Source organism: Somniosus microcephalus, chromosome 1 (genome assembly GCF_052327205.1).
Source record: "Somniosus microcephalus isolate GS21.2 chromosome 1, FLI_Smic_1.0, whole genome shotgun sequence".
NCBI lineage: Eukaryota > Metazoa > Chordata > Chondrichthyes > Squaliformes > Somniosidae > Somniosus > Somniosus microcephalus.
The window spans coordinates 35,822,698-35,836,471 of NC_140987.1; the positions used below are offsets into that span (position 1 = coordinate 35,822,698).

A 13,774-nucleotide genomic window follows, 5' to 3' on the forward strand; every position below is an offset into this window, starting at 1 on the left:
ACTCCCAAGACCTGAAGGAAGGCTGTAAAGGTAAGTAAAACTTCTTTAACACTTTACCAAACACCAAACACACTTACCTCTGCACTCATGCACCCATCACTCACCTGAACAACGGACATCTCGAACCGTCCAAGCCCTTCAGCCAGACGGTCCGCCTCGCTAACTTGGCGTGGTTTGGAGCCGTCGGGAATCCCACACTTCAACCTTAAAAATAGGGATTAGACTAAAAACTGCCTGTTAACTACTTGTTAACAGGCAGTTAATTGGCACTAATCTCCTTCCCACCTCGGGGAGGTGGCTCCCAGCACAGGTCGGGTATCCGCTTCCTTTGAAACTTGCATGGAGGCGGGTTGGGGGCGGGATGGGTTTGTGCCCCCCGATTTCGAGATTTTAACCCCCCACACGCCTCCAATCCCGCCTCCATGGCCCAATGAAAATCCTGCCCAATGTCTCCATTAAAATGGCAGGCAGAGGACTGTCATGTGACCACGTAAAGCATTCGTCTACTATAAATCCCCAAGAGTAGTTGCCAGCCTTGTAAATTCCAAGTGCCCATTTGCTGTTTTCTATTTTTTAAGTAGTTATCACATCGTCAGGATTTTAAAATAGCATTTTTTTTAAACCTTCGACTTCACCCTCTGAACTCGGGTCACAGGTCAGCTTGCTGGCGCCGCCACTTGCTGACGATGTGACGCCCTCTGCTCACTTAATGTGGGCTCGTAACCAGGGCAGGCCATTTGTACACGGATCTCCGCTCGTTGCCGGGCCTCAGCACCGTTGGCTGGCAGAGGACCACCAGTTGAGCAGTAGCGCGGACGCCCGTTTTTGCGTTGGGATTGTGCCTGACAAGAAGTCTCCGGTCCCACTCAAAACCGAGGAGAATGTCACTGCACAACCGTGCTAAAAAAAAATATAGATGACGCGCGGAAACCTACCATCCCCTCCATCGCTGTAGCTACGGTGGGAGTCACAAAATGGCGGCGGGCACCCGCACGGTCTTGATACATCATGGGCACCTGACAAAGGGGAGGGGGGGGTAATAAGCGGAATAAAATGTGTTGCTGGACAGCTGATGGATTTGCCTGGAAAATGGAGGCCCTTTATAAGGGGACTGATTTCACAGAGGCCATAGATTGAATATGGCGAGTGTTCCAGACCATTCACCTGGCCTGGGCCTTCACCTCTGGGCCTCCTATATACCGCACACCTGCATCACGCTGGTGTACAGTGCCTTGGGGGCCTAGGAGGTGGGAGCAGGGGTAATTCCAATGGATGACACCATCTTGCTGGTCCCACCTCCTTTTAATGCACCAACCCCACTTCCTTTCCCCACATTTCCATGCCTGCTTATTACTTTAAATTATTTTTAGCAGCCTTTGATAACAGATTAGTCTCAATAATCTTTGGTCCCAAGGTGATGATGGCTTTTAAACTGAGTAACAAAAAAGATATTGTGTCTTTAAATGTGTCAAAAATACACTTTGCGACGATTAATCACATCATCCTTAATATAGAATGATGTGAAAACTCGAGCCTTGATTTGAACTTCACCCCAACGGGCAAAAAACAGGTGGGGAGGAGGGAACTGTTAGAATGGAGCGGGGTGGATGGTTACTTACCCACTCTTTCCCCTTCTCCATCTGACCGACAGCAATTTTAAATTTCAGGTGGCAAGGCCACCTGGCGGGATCCTCTTTAAATATGCAGATTCGGTTGGATGGTGTCATCGGGGCCTGAGCAGTGGTGGTTTTCCCCACCAGGCCAAACCTGTCGGGAACAGCTGCTGGGACCGCAAGAGGCCGCTCGCCATTTTTGTTTTTTTAGTTTCCTAGTTGGCCGGGGGGAGGGAGGAGCAGGAGCAGGTGTACCCCAGCTCTCCGCCATTTCCTTCGCGGTTCTGGAGTTACGGAAGGAGACCGGAAGAGAAACCCCTGTGGAATTTTAGAACCAAAGAGTTTATGATTTTGCTACACTAACACACAGAAAGAACCCCCCTGCCTCCTTTGCTTTAGTCTGTTTTCCAGCAGATGAACCACATTTTGACATTAGGGTAGATTTTATGAATCCTTGCCCACCACTGTATTGAAAAATCATGGGTAAGGCACCTGCAATTCTCTAATACACGGTGGCGGCCGGCGAGGACTTGGAATGTCTACGATTTTGTCTCCCTTAGTGGCTTAGTTGGTAAATGCACCTGTGGTACGACACTGAGCTGTACAGACCAAGGTCTCAGCCTCGATCCCTGGTCTTTGCTGCGTTCACGGGCCGGAGAATGAAGAGGCTGATCCTCGGCACAGTTGTGAAGAGTTATGAGGAACAACTCAATAAAGTCGAGCTCTTCAGCCTCGGAAAGAAATGTCTCAACTGGGAACCTTATTGAATCCTCTCCACCACCCTCTCCTTTAAGATGCTCCTTAAAACATACCTCTTTGACCCTACCTCTGACCAAGCGTTTGCTCACCTCTTCCAATATCTTTTTAGGTGGCTCAGTGTCAAATTTTGTTTGGCAACACTCCCATGAAGCTCCTTGAGGTGTTTTACTACATTAAAGGTGCTTTAAAAATGCAAATTGTTGTTGAAAGCAAAACCAGAATAATAGAGATAAGGCGGGGTGCGGGTTCAGGGTTGCAAAGGTGCAGGTTTACGACTTTACATCGTGCTGATAAGGGTTGCTCGGGACAGTGTTGAGGCAGGACACTAGGGGCTGTAATGGGAAAATAGTAGAGTTGACGTTGCAGAAGGAGGTGATCAAATGCGTTGAAGAACTTGCTTCATCCGAACCTCTCTCAGGATCATGCGATTCCACTCAGAAGGCAGTGGATACGCAGTAACTGAGTCTGGCTCAGGAGGGGGAAAAAAAGTCCAAAAAGGTTCCCGCTCTTGTTCAATCTCCAATAATCCCTGCTGGACAGCGCGGATGTGTGGACACTGGACCAGGGCGGGACTGCATTTGTTTATGATGTCCTGAGCCGCACGATCTAGGCTCAGTTAGGTGAGTCATTGGAAGCCTCCAGCACCATAGAATGATACTCCTAGTACAGGGGGGGTAGCGAATGTACAGAACAGACTGCTCAGGGAGAGAGTGACAAGGCAGTGTGTCAGTACAATAACAACAACTTGTATTTATATAGCACCTTTAACGTAGTAAAAAGTCCCAAGGCGCTTCACAGGAGTATTATAAGACAAAAAATTGACACCGAGCCACATAAGGAGAAATTTAGGGCAGATGACCAAAAGCTTGGTCAAAGAATTTGGTTTTTAAGGAGCGTCTTAAAGGAGGAAAGAGAGGCGGAGAGGGTTAGGGAGGGGATTCCAGTAGATGGATACAGTAGCCTGGTGGTTGTGAGTTAAACCCGATTATTTTGGTAATGTCGGGAACATTGAGTTCAGTAAATGTGGTAATTCCTGGGTTAGCGCTGGATAGAATGACCATGAAAAGTACTGGATTGTTGTAAAGACCCAATCGGTTCACCAGTGTCTTTCAGGAAAGGGAGCCTGGTCTGGCCTACATGTGACTCCAGTCCCACACTATGTAGTTGACTCCTGATGCCCTCACGGCAACTAGGTATGGACGATAAATACCTGCGAGAAGTTATTTTAATTTCCCTGCACGTTTCGTGATAAGTTAAAGTATGTAAACGCCACGTCTCCATTGGTGGAATTTTAAACTCCTGGGCGGAAAAGGGGGAACACAGGTTGGTGTCGGCCCAAGCGCTCTTTGTGGGGCTTGGCGGAACACTCCTGCTGCTCCTCGCGCTACAATGCTTGGCTTTAAGTTAAAATTGCATCAGGGTCTTAATGACATCATAGCTAGGCCCTGATTTCCATTTATTCAGGAGCTCCCGACTTTAAAAAAAAAATTTGTTCGCGGGATGTGGGCGTCGCTGGCAAGGCCAGCATTTATTGCCCATCCCTAGTTGCCCTTGAGAAGCTGGTGGTGAGCCGCCCCCTTGAACCGTTGTAGTCTGTGTGGTGAAGGTGAAACTCCCACAGTGCTGTTAGGGAGGGAGTTCCAGGATTTTTACCCAGCGACGATGAAGGATCGGCGATATACTTCCAAGTCAGGATGGTGTGTGACTTGGAGGGGAACTTGGAGGTGGTGGTGTTCCCCTGTGCCTGCTGCTCTTGTCCTTCTAGGTGGAAGAGGTCGCGGGTTTGGGAGGTGCTGCCGAAGAAGCCTTGGCGAGTTGCTGCTGTGCATCTTGTAGATGATACACACTACAGCCATGCTACACCGGTGGTGGAGGGAGTGAATGTTTAAGGTGGTGGATGGGGTGCCAATCAAGCGGGCTGCTTTGTCCTGGATGGTGTCGAGCTTCTCGAGTGTTGTTGGAGCTGCACTCATCCAGGCAAGTGGAGAGTATTCCATCACACTCCTTACTGAGTCGGGCAGGGCGGGGCCTCAACCACCCCTGAAAAAAGTGGCGGGAAACGAGCGGGAAGTGCACCTCATTGGATTTTAACCCCAGTTCCACTTGGTCTCTGCTTGGGACTTGGGAGTTGGAATTACACTGCTCATCTGCAGCAGTTGATAGTTGGCTGCGATCATAGGATCATACGGCCCAGAAGGAGGCTGTTTGGCCCATCGTGCCTGTGCTGTTGATGCAAAAAAAAAATTGAGCAAAAGCATTATCTAGGAAACACTCCTGCTGAGCCTGGCCCACAACTTCCCGAATATGTCCTCGCCTCCCTTGAGTGGCCGGGTTTCCTGCTGCCTGGGACACCTAACCTGCTATGGTAAAACCGGCAAAGCAGTTGTGACGAAGTTCCGATGAAGGGTCATCGACCTGAAACGTTGGCTCTGTTTCTCTCTCCACAGATGCTGCCTGACCTGCTGAGTATCTTCAGCATTTTCTGTGTTTATTTTAGGTTAAAGCAGAGGCTGCCAGCCTCATTAAAATATTTAAATTGCCATCCTGCCTCCTGAGAGCGGATTGGTTGCCCACCCTTTGCCCCGCCTCCATAAAACCCAGAATTGGATGAGTTGGGGCGGGGGGGGGGGGAGGTGGAGGGTCAGGGTTCAGATTTTTTTAAATTTTAGTATCTGTCTCGACCCCAATGCACCCGTTTCTGGCTGTTAAAATTCAGCCCAATATTAGGCAATGCCAAAACAAACAAATCCGCTTGCGAATAATAAATTGGAAAACATTGCAGAGGCCACAAAGGAAAAAAACCTATAAATGATTATTACAGAATTCAACCTATTAGCTGATATATTAAGAGGATCATTTTGTACGCATGCGCTGAGGGGCGGGGGACCCTATGTACAGGGTGCACCACGCTTTAAACTGTCCAAATAACACACACACAAAAAAAAAACATCACGTTTCACTAACGGATTCCTGGGAAATTTGAGCCATGATCAGGCTAAGTGGATTTGCGGAGGCATTTGTTTTGGGAAGCTGAGGGAGGTCCCCTAGTACATAGTGAACAAAACCTTGGCAACTGGGAAAGCATTGCAAATTCAAGCTCCTTATTGTTAGTTTAAACCATAATTAGTCCAACGAAACCCACAATTATTTCCCACCACAGGGTTCCTTTTGATTGTAAAACGTAATTAAATTAAATAATTCTTTTAAAAAGGTTAAAATGTTTTTATGCAGGCTGTGACACAAAAAGTCGTCCAGGAATGAGCCTGTGCAATCTGTGACTATTTTGGCATTGGTGCCGAAGCACCGTTTCATCTACAGGAGGGTTTTGATTTTTTTTTTGGTCGCTCTACACTCTCTTCCACCGTGTTCATTGGGCAGGAGAATTGAAGAGAGGCACGGTTGGCGAGACCGGGGCGATCTCGACACTCGTCAAGGTGCTTTACTTCAGTTCCGGCTGAATCAGTGTCGTCTCGTAGTTCTCAAAGTGGATTCCCATTGACTTGGTTATCTTCATTACGGCTCCGTTCAGCTCTTCCTCTTGAAGTATTTGCATCAGCCCCTGAACGATTAACGAAGGTCTGCAAATGGCGACAACAACAAAAAATAAAAATCGGTAACAATTTAAATTGCAGGTACAAACTGGTAAAAGGCAAATTCAAGACTGATGTTAGGCAGCATACGAATATACATACAAATTAGGAGCAGGAATAGGCCACTCGGCCCCTCGAGCCTGCTCCGCCATTCAATATGATCATGGCTGATCCGATTACTCCATATTCCCGCCTACCCCCGATAACCTTTTCACCCCCTTGCTTACCAAGAATCTATCTACCTCTGCCTTAAAAATATTCAAAGACTCTGCTTCCACCGCCCTCTGAGGGAGAGAGTTCCAAAGACTCACGACCCTCTTGTGAGAAAAAATTTCTCCTCGTCTCTGTCTTCAATGGGCGACCCCTTATTTTTAAACAGTGACCCCTAGTTTCTAGATTCTCCCACATCCACCCTCTCCAGACCCCTCAGGATCTTATATGTTTCAATCAAGTCACCTCTTACTCTTCTAAACTCCAGCGGATACACACACAAAAAAAATCAAATCATAGAAACATAGAAGATAGGAGCAGGAGTAGGCCATTCGGCCCCTCGAGCCTGCTCCACCATTCAATGCGATCATGGCTGATCATCCAAATTCAGTACCCTGTCCCTGCTTTCTCCCCATATCCCTTGATCCCTTTAGCCTTAAGAAATATATCCAACTCCTTCTTGAATATATTTAATGAATTGGCCTCTACTGCCTTCTGTGGTAGAGAATTCCACAGGTTCACCACACTCTGGGTGAAGAAATTCCTCCTCATTTCTGTCCTAAATGGCCTATGCCTTATCCTTAGACTGTGACCCCTGGTTCTGGACTCCCCGACCATCGGGAACATCCTTCCTGCATCTAGTCTGTCCAGTCCTGTCACAATTTTATAAGTTTCAATGAGATCCCCTCTCATTCTTCTAAACTCCAGTGAGTACAAGCCCAATCGACCCAATCTCTCCTCATACGTCATTCCTGCCATCCCAGGTATCAGCCTGGTGAATCTTCGCTGCACTCCTTCCATGGCAAAAACATCCTTCCTCAGATAAGGCGAACAAAACTGCACACAATGCTCAAGATGTGGTCTCACCAAGGCCCTGTACAACTGCAGCAAGACATCCTTGTTCCTGTACTCAAACCCTCTCGCTACGAAGGCCAACATACCATTTGCCTTCTTAACTGCCTGCTGCACCTGCATGCTTACCTTCAGCGACTGGTGCACAAGGACACCCAGGTCTCGTTGCACTTCCCCTTCTCCCAATCTATTGCCATTCAGATAATAATCTGCCTTCCTGTTTTTGCCACCAAAGTGGATAACCTCACATAACAGCACGTCGGCCGGCAGCTCCTTGGCGGGAAGCTCACAGTCCGACTGGGAGGAGTGGAGCTGGGCATGGTGGCCAGAGGTCGGATCGTGAGTGGGAGAAGCAGGCCACCACACGTGGAGCCGGCAACAGTGAGGAGGAGGCCGCGGTGACAAGGAGGACGGAGCGGCTGAGGGACATCGTGCTCCCACTGCTACTGGATGCCATTGAATTGACTTTCTGAACACGGCGCTGTAAGAATAGCTGACGTGTCCCCACGGGGAGTAAGCATTCCATTGTACTTGTACTAGTACTAGTTACATATGGCAAATAAAATTGAATTGAATTGAATTTATCCACGTTATATTGCATCTGCCATGCTTCTGCCCAATCACCCAACCTGTCCATTCTCAGGATGTGGGCATTGCTGGCAAGGCTTGCATTTATTGCTCATCCCTTGTTGCCACGAGAAGGTGGCGGGGCCTTCTTCCTGAACCAATGCGTTCTTTGTAGCGGTTTGATACAACCGAGTATCTAGACCTCTTCAGCTAGTTATTAAGAGTCAAGCACATAGTTGTGGGACTGGAGTCCCATGTAGGCCAGACCAGGTAAGGGGGTAAGGTTTTCTTCCCTAAAGTAGAGAACCAGTTGGGTTTTTAATGACAATCTGACAGCTTCGTGGTCAGATTTACTTATACCAACTTTTTATTTCCAGATTTAAAAAAAAAAACGGTATTTAAATTCTCAAACTGCCATGACGTTACTTGCCATTATTAATCCAGGCCTCTGGATTACTAGCCCAGTAACATAACCACTACACTACCGTATCCACTTCTTCACACAAACAGCAATTAATAGGGATGGGTAGGCTTCCATGGAAGAACATAAGGAGCAGGAGAAGGCCATTCGGCCCTACGAGCCATCCCATCACAGCATCCAACTGCCTTTCAATGACTCCAGAGTTTGCACCGATTCTACCCTACCTGGAAGTCCGTTCCAACCATTAATTGCTGTTGTGAGTGAAGAAGTGGGTCGTGTAGTGCAGTGGTCATGTTACTGAAAGACGGGCTGGATGGGCTGAATGGCCTCGCTCACCTGTCCTTTTGGATTCTTCACGGAATTTCTAAAATGATAGCGACTGTACTCCTGGCCAAGGTGAAGCTACTTGCTAAACGATGTTCCCTTTAAGCTGCGCAGCCCGGGACTGGCTATTTCCAATGTTAAATTACGCGCATGCGTGAAACTGTGAATGGGCCGTGCGGTCCCTTAAAGAGGCCGCGCACCCAAAAACAAATGAGGGGGAACATGGTGACTTAAGGACCCCATTGAGAGTACTGCGTTCAGTTCTGGGCCCCAAATTCTGCTGGTGAAATTCATCTCGGGCAGCAGCGGTAGGGAATCGGGTTCACACTTTGTCTGATTGTCTCTTCCATTGATTTTCAAACCAAGCCAGTTGGCTGGCATCTGAAAAAGACAAGTTAGCATTTCAGGGGGAAGAGACTCTTAGACCTGTTCTGATGATGGGTCTTTATGAAGCAAGAATCTATCTTTTACCTAGCAGACGCCAAGGAGCCTGTTGCAGATTTCCAGACATTGTTTCATACACGAAAGTACACCAAGGAAGTGGGACTAGAGGATACAAGTATGAAATTAGTTAAGTTTGTTTCAGGGAAAAAAAAAACCTCTTTAAAAAAATAATTAAAAAGGCAAATAGAATGTTGGCCTTCGTCTCAAAGGGGTTGGAATACCCAGGGGGGTGAAAGCTATGTTACAGTTATATAAAGCTCTGGTTAGACCCCATTTAGAGTTCAGTTCTGGGCACCAACCTCAAGGAAGGATATATTGGCCTTTGGAGGGGGTATAGCGCAGATTAACTAGAATGATACCGGGGCTAAAAGGGTTAAAATATGAGGACAGGTTGCAAAGACTGGGCTTGTATTCCATTCAGTATAGAAGATTCAGGGGCGATCTAATTGAGTGCTAGCTGCTGAGCTACAACTGTTGGCATTTACATGAGGCCACAGCAGACTTTCGGTTTGCCCAGCCATAACTCACTAGAAATCCTCTGTGCATTTTTGTTTTACCCTCGTTGACCACAAGGCCAAATTTGGCATAAAAATAAAACAAAAAAGGTGACTCAACCGTGGGTAACTAGGGAAATTAGGGATAGCATAAGATCCAAGGAGAAGACATATAAATTGGCCAGAAAAAGCAGTAAACCTGTGGATTGGGAGCAGTTTAGGATTCAACAAAGGAGGACAAATGGATTAATTAAGAAGGGGAAAATAGAATATGAGAGTAAGCTTGCAGGGAACATAAAAACTTACTGTAAAAGCTTTTATAGATATGTGAAGAGAAAAAGATTGGTGAAATCAAGCGTAGGTCCCTTGCAGACAGAATCAGGGGAATTTATAATGGGGAACAAAGAAATGGCTGACCAATTAAATACATACTTTGGTTCTGTCTTCACAAAGGAGGACACAAATAACCTCCCAGAGATGTCAGGGAACATAGGGTCTGATGAAAGGGAGGAACTGAAAGAAATCAGTATTTGTAGGGAAATGGTGTTAGGGAAATTGATGGGATTGAAGGCCGATAAATCCCCAGGGCCTGATAATCTACATCCTAGGGTACTTAAGGAAGTGGCCCTAGAAATAGTAGATGCATGGCTGATCATCTTCCAACATTCGATGGAATCTGGAACAGTACCCATGGATTGGAGGGTAGCCAATGTTGCCCCACTATTCAAAAAAGGTGGTAGAGAGAAAACGGGGAATTACAGACCGGTAAGCCTGGCATCGGTAGTGGGGAAAATGCTAGAGTCCATTATAAAAGATGTAATAGCAGAGCACTTGGAAAAGAGTGACAGGATCGGACAAAGTCAACATGGATTTACAAAAGGTAAATCATGCTTGACTAATCTACTGGAATTTTTTGAGGATGTAACTGGTAGGATAAGGGAGAACCAGTGCATGTGGTGTATTTGGAATTTCAGAAGGCTTTCGATAAGGTCCCGCATAAGAGATTAGCGTGTAAAGTTAAGGCACATGGGATTGGGGGCAAGGTATTTACTTGGATAGAGAACTGGTTGGCAGACAGAAAGCAAAGAGTTGGAATAAACGGGTCATTTTCTGAGTGGCAGGCAGTGACTAGTGGGGTACCACAGGGATTGGTGCTAGGACCCCAGCTATTCACAATATATATTAATGATCTAGACAAGGGAACTAGATGTAATATCTCCAAATTTGCAGACGACACAAAGCTGGGTGGGCATGTGTGCTGTAAGGAGGATGCTGAGAGACAGGTTGGGTGATTGGGCAGAAGCATGGCAGATGTAATATAACGTGGATAAATGTGACGTTATCCACTTTGGTGGCAAAAACAGGAAGGCAGATTATCTGAATGGCAATAGATTGGGAGAAGGGGAAGTGCAACGAGACCTGGGTGTCCTTGTGCACCAGTCGCTGAAGGTAAGCATGCAGGTGCAGCAGGTGGTTAAGAAGGCAAATGGTATGTTGGCCTTCGTAGTGCGAGGGTTTGAGTACAGGAACAAGGATGTTTTGCTGCAGTTGTACAGGGCCTTGGTGAGACCACACCTTGAGTATTGTGTGCAGTTTTGTTCGCCTTATCTGAGGAAGGATGTTCTTGCCATGGAAGGAGTTCAGTGAAGATTCACCAGGCCGATGCCTAGGATGGCAGGAATGATGTATGAGGAGAGATTGGGCCGATTGGGCTTATACTCACTGGAGTTTAGAAGAATGCGAGGGGATCTCATTGAAACTTATAAAATTCTGACAGGACTGGACAGACTAGATGCAGGAAGGATGTTCCCGATGGTCGGGGAGTCCAGAACCAGGGGTCACAGTCTAAGGATAAGGGGCAAGCCATTTAGGACAGAGATGAGGAGGAATTTCTTCACCCAGAGAGTGGTGAACCTATGGAATTCTCTACCACAGAAGGCAGTAGAGGCCAATTCATTAAATACATTCAAGAAGGAGTTGGATATATTTCTTAAGGCTAAAGGGATCAAGGGGTATGGGGAGAAAGCAGGGACCGGGTACTGAATTTGGATGATCAGCCATGATTGCATTGAATGGCGGAGCAGGCTCGAGGGGCCGAATGGCCTACTCCTGCTCCTATCTTCTATGTTTCTATGTTTCCAAGCGTAAACAGCGGAAGGAGCGCACGTCAGCCCAAGCACCCCACCCACCCGCCCCTTCAACCACCGTCTGCCCCACCTGTGACAGAGACTGTAGGTCCCACATTGGACTAATCAGTAAGCTGAGAACTCATTTTTAGGGTGGAAGCAAGTCATCCTCGGTTCCGAGGGACGGCCTAAGAAGTATGCCTTAAACCGCTCCGCCTCTCTCTCCTCCGTTAAGGCGCTCCTTAAAACCTACCTCTTTGAGCCAGCTTTTGGTCGCTTGTCCGTCTATCTCCTCACGTGGCCGTGTGTCAATTTTTGTCCGATAACGCTCCTGTGAAGCGCCTTGGGGACGTTTTACTACGTTAAAGGCACTATATAAATGGAAGTTGTTGTTGCAAGCGCTATTTTCCACCTTTTTTTCCCCTCCAACTAGTATCAGCAGCAAAGACTCATTGATCAAACTCAGAAAGATGAGAGTGGACTGTTCCAGAATCTATTAAAGGACCCCTTTGAGAATGTTTTGCATCCTATTGAAGAACACGGACTTCAATGGCAAACAAAATATGGTGGAATGTAAAACGGGCGGGCGATTCACTGACGTCAGTTTTCCACTTCTGCCCAAAACAAACTTATACCCTTATTTCCTCCGGTAGGGAATTAGAAACAACAGGGGCAATTTTAACCTAACCCGCCCATTGGGAAACTGACGGGACCGGGTGCAACACTGACTATACACCTCGCCCAATTTTGCTCTCCACTGAAGTTCCACCTAATCCCGTGGGGTTCCCACCTTGAGTATTGTGTGCAGTTTTGGTTGCCTTATCTGAGGAAGGACGTTCTTGCCATGGAAAGAGTGCAGCGAAGATTCACCAGGCTAATACCTGGGATGGCAGGAATGACGTACGAGGAGAGATTGGGTCAATTGGGCTTGTACTCACTGGAGTTTAGAAGATTGAGAGGGGATCTCATCGAAACCTGTAAAATTCTGTCAGGCCTGGACAGACTAGATGCAGGAAGGATGTTCCCGATGGCCGGGGAGTCCAGAACCAGGGGTCATAGTCTAAGGATAAGGTGTAAGCCATTTAGGAATGAGATGAGGAGGAATTTCTTCACCCAGATAGTGGTGAACCTGTGGAATTCTCTACCACAGAAGACAGTGGAGGCCAATTCATTAAATATATTCAAGAAGGAGTTGGATATATTTCTTAAGGCTAAAGGGATCAAGGGATATGGGGAGAAGGCAGGGACAGGGTGCTGAATTTGGATGATCAGCCATGATCTCATTGAATGGCGGAGCAGGCTTGAGGGGCCGAATGGCCTACTCCTGCTCCTATCTTCTATGTTTTCTATGTAAGTTAGCTTAAAATGGCCCCAATAGGCACAGAGGTTGGCCATTCAGCCCCTCGAGCCTGGTCGACCATCCAATTAAATCATTGCTGATCTGTATCTCAACTTCCTTTACCTACCTTTTTTGCCCCCCACCCCCATATCCCTTGATACCATTACCCAATAACAATCAATCGCTCTCAGTCTTGAAAATGTCAATTGCCCTGGCATCCACAGCAAGGTTGGGGCAAGTGGAGAGGGGAGTTATAACTTCCTATCAGACTCACTTCCTATCAGACATTGTTGTTTTCTTGCATTACTTTTTCATTTCAAAATGTACTTACTCTAATACTCCGTAGTGCTGCATCAACTTTTGCACGGAGTCCTTGAACATGTAATATTTTCCCATCAGTTCCTCGCAATTCACAGAGTTCAGAAGTGGAGTATCCACAAAGGCCGGACAAATCGTATTGATCCGAACTCCATAGCCCGAGAGCTTTGATGTCAACTGAAAGGAAAGCCACTGGAGAGTTACCATCCTCCGCACAATGTGGTCCCAGTGAGCACATCTTACATAAATCGGGGAGGGAATGTACCAGTGGCTGGGCGTCCAGTGAAGCTCCCTGGGAGTCCCGGGGCAAGTGTATCCTCAGAATTTTTACACCCCACCAGGATGCTGAGAAGTCATTTGTTTTGGGGGTTCTTTGGGATCTGGGGTTTGTTGACAAGGCCGCCATTTGCTGCCCATTCCTTAGTTGCCCCTTGAAAAGGTGGTGGTGGGCCTTCTTGAACCGCTGCAGTCCATGAAGGTACTCCCAGAATGCTCATAGGCACAGAGTTCCAGGATTTTGGGGACCTTCTGGATGCCAAGGTCCATCAGCAGCCAGAAGGCCCCGATCTAAAAAGCCTGAAGCTGTGCTTATATTTCCTGCCCCTTCTGCCAGTACGAGGCCCTACCATGGGTGCCCCAGGGTCATAGTAATCATCAGAGCCCCAGGTCATCACAGCCAGAGTTCCTCAGGGCAGCACCCTTGGACCAACCATTTCC

At 47.3% G+C, this 13,774-nt stretch overlaps 1 protein-coding gene across 3 annotated transcripts in view; it reads right to left on the reverse strand.

Annotated features, from left to right (window-relative positions):
- Positions 1 to 5,570: 5,570 nt before the first annotated feature.
- Positions 5,571 to 13,774, reverse strand: part of hpgd (15-hydroxyprostaglandin dehydrogenase) — a 78,254-nt gene continuing 70,050 nt past the window's right edge. For all 3 annotated transcript variants that reach the window (XM_085977743.1, XM_085977737.1, XM_085977735.1), the window contains 2 exons: positions 13,071 to 13,234; positions 5,571 to 5,950 (listed from right to left, as the gene is read on the reverse strand). In XM_085977743.1, the coding sequence (XP_085833869.1) occupies positions 5,812 to 5,950; positions 13,071 to 13,234 (303 nt within the window). In that variant the 3' untranslated portion in view covers positions 5,571 to 5,811. The remainder of the gene's footprint in view (positions 5,951 to 13,070; positions 13,235 to 13,774) is intronic.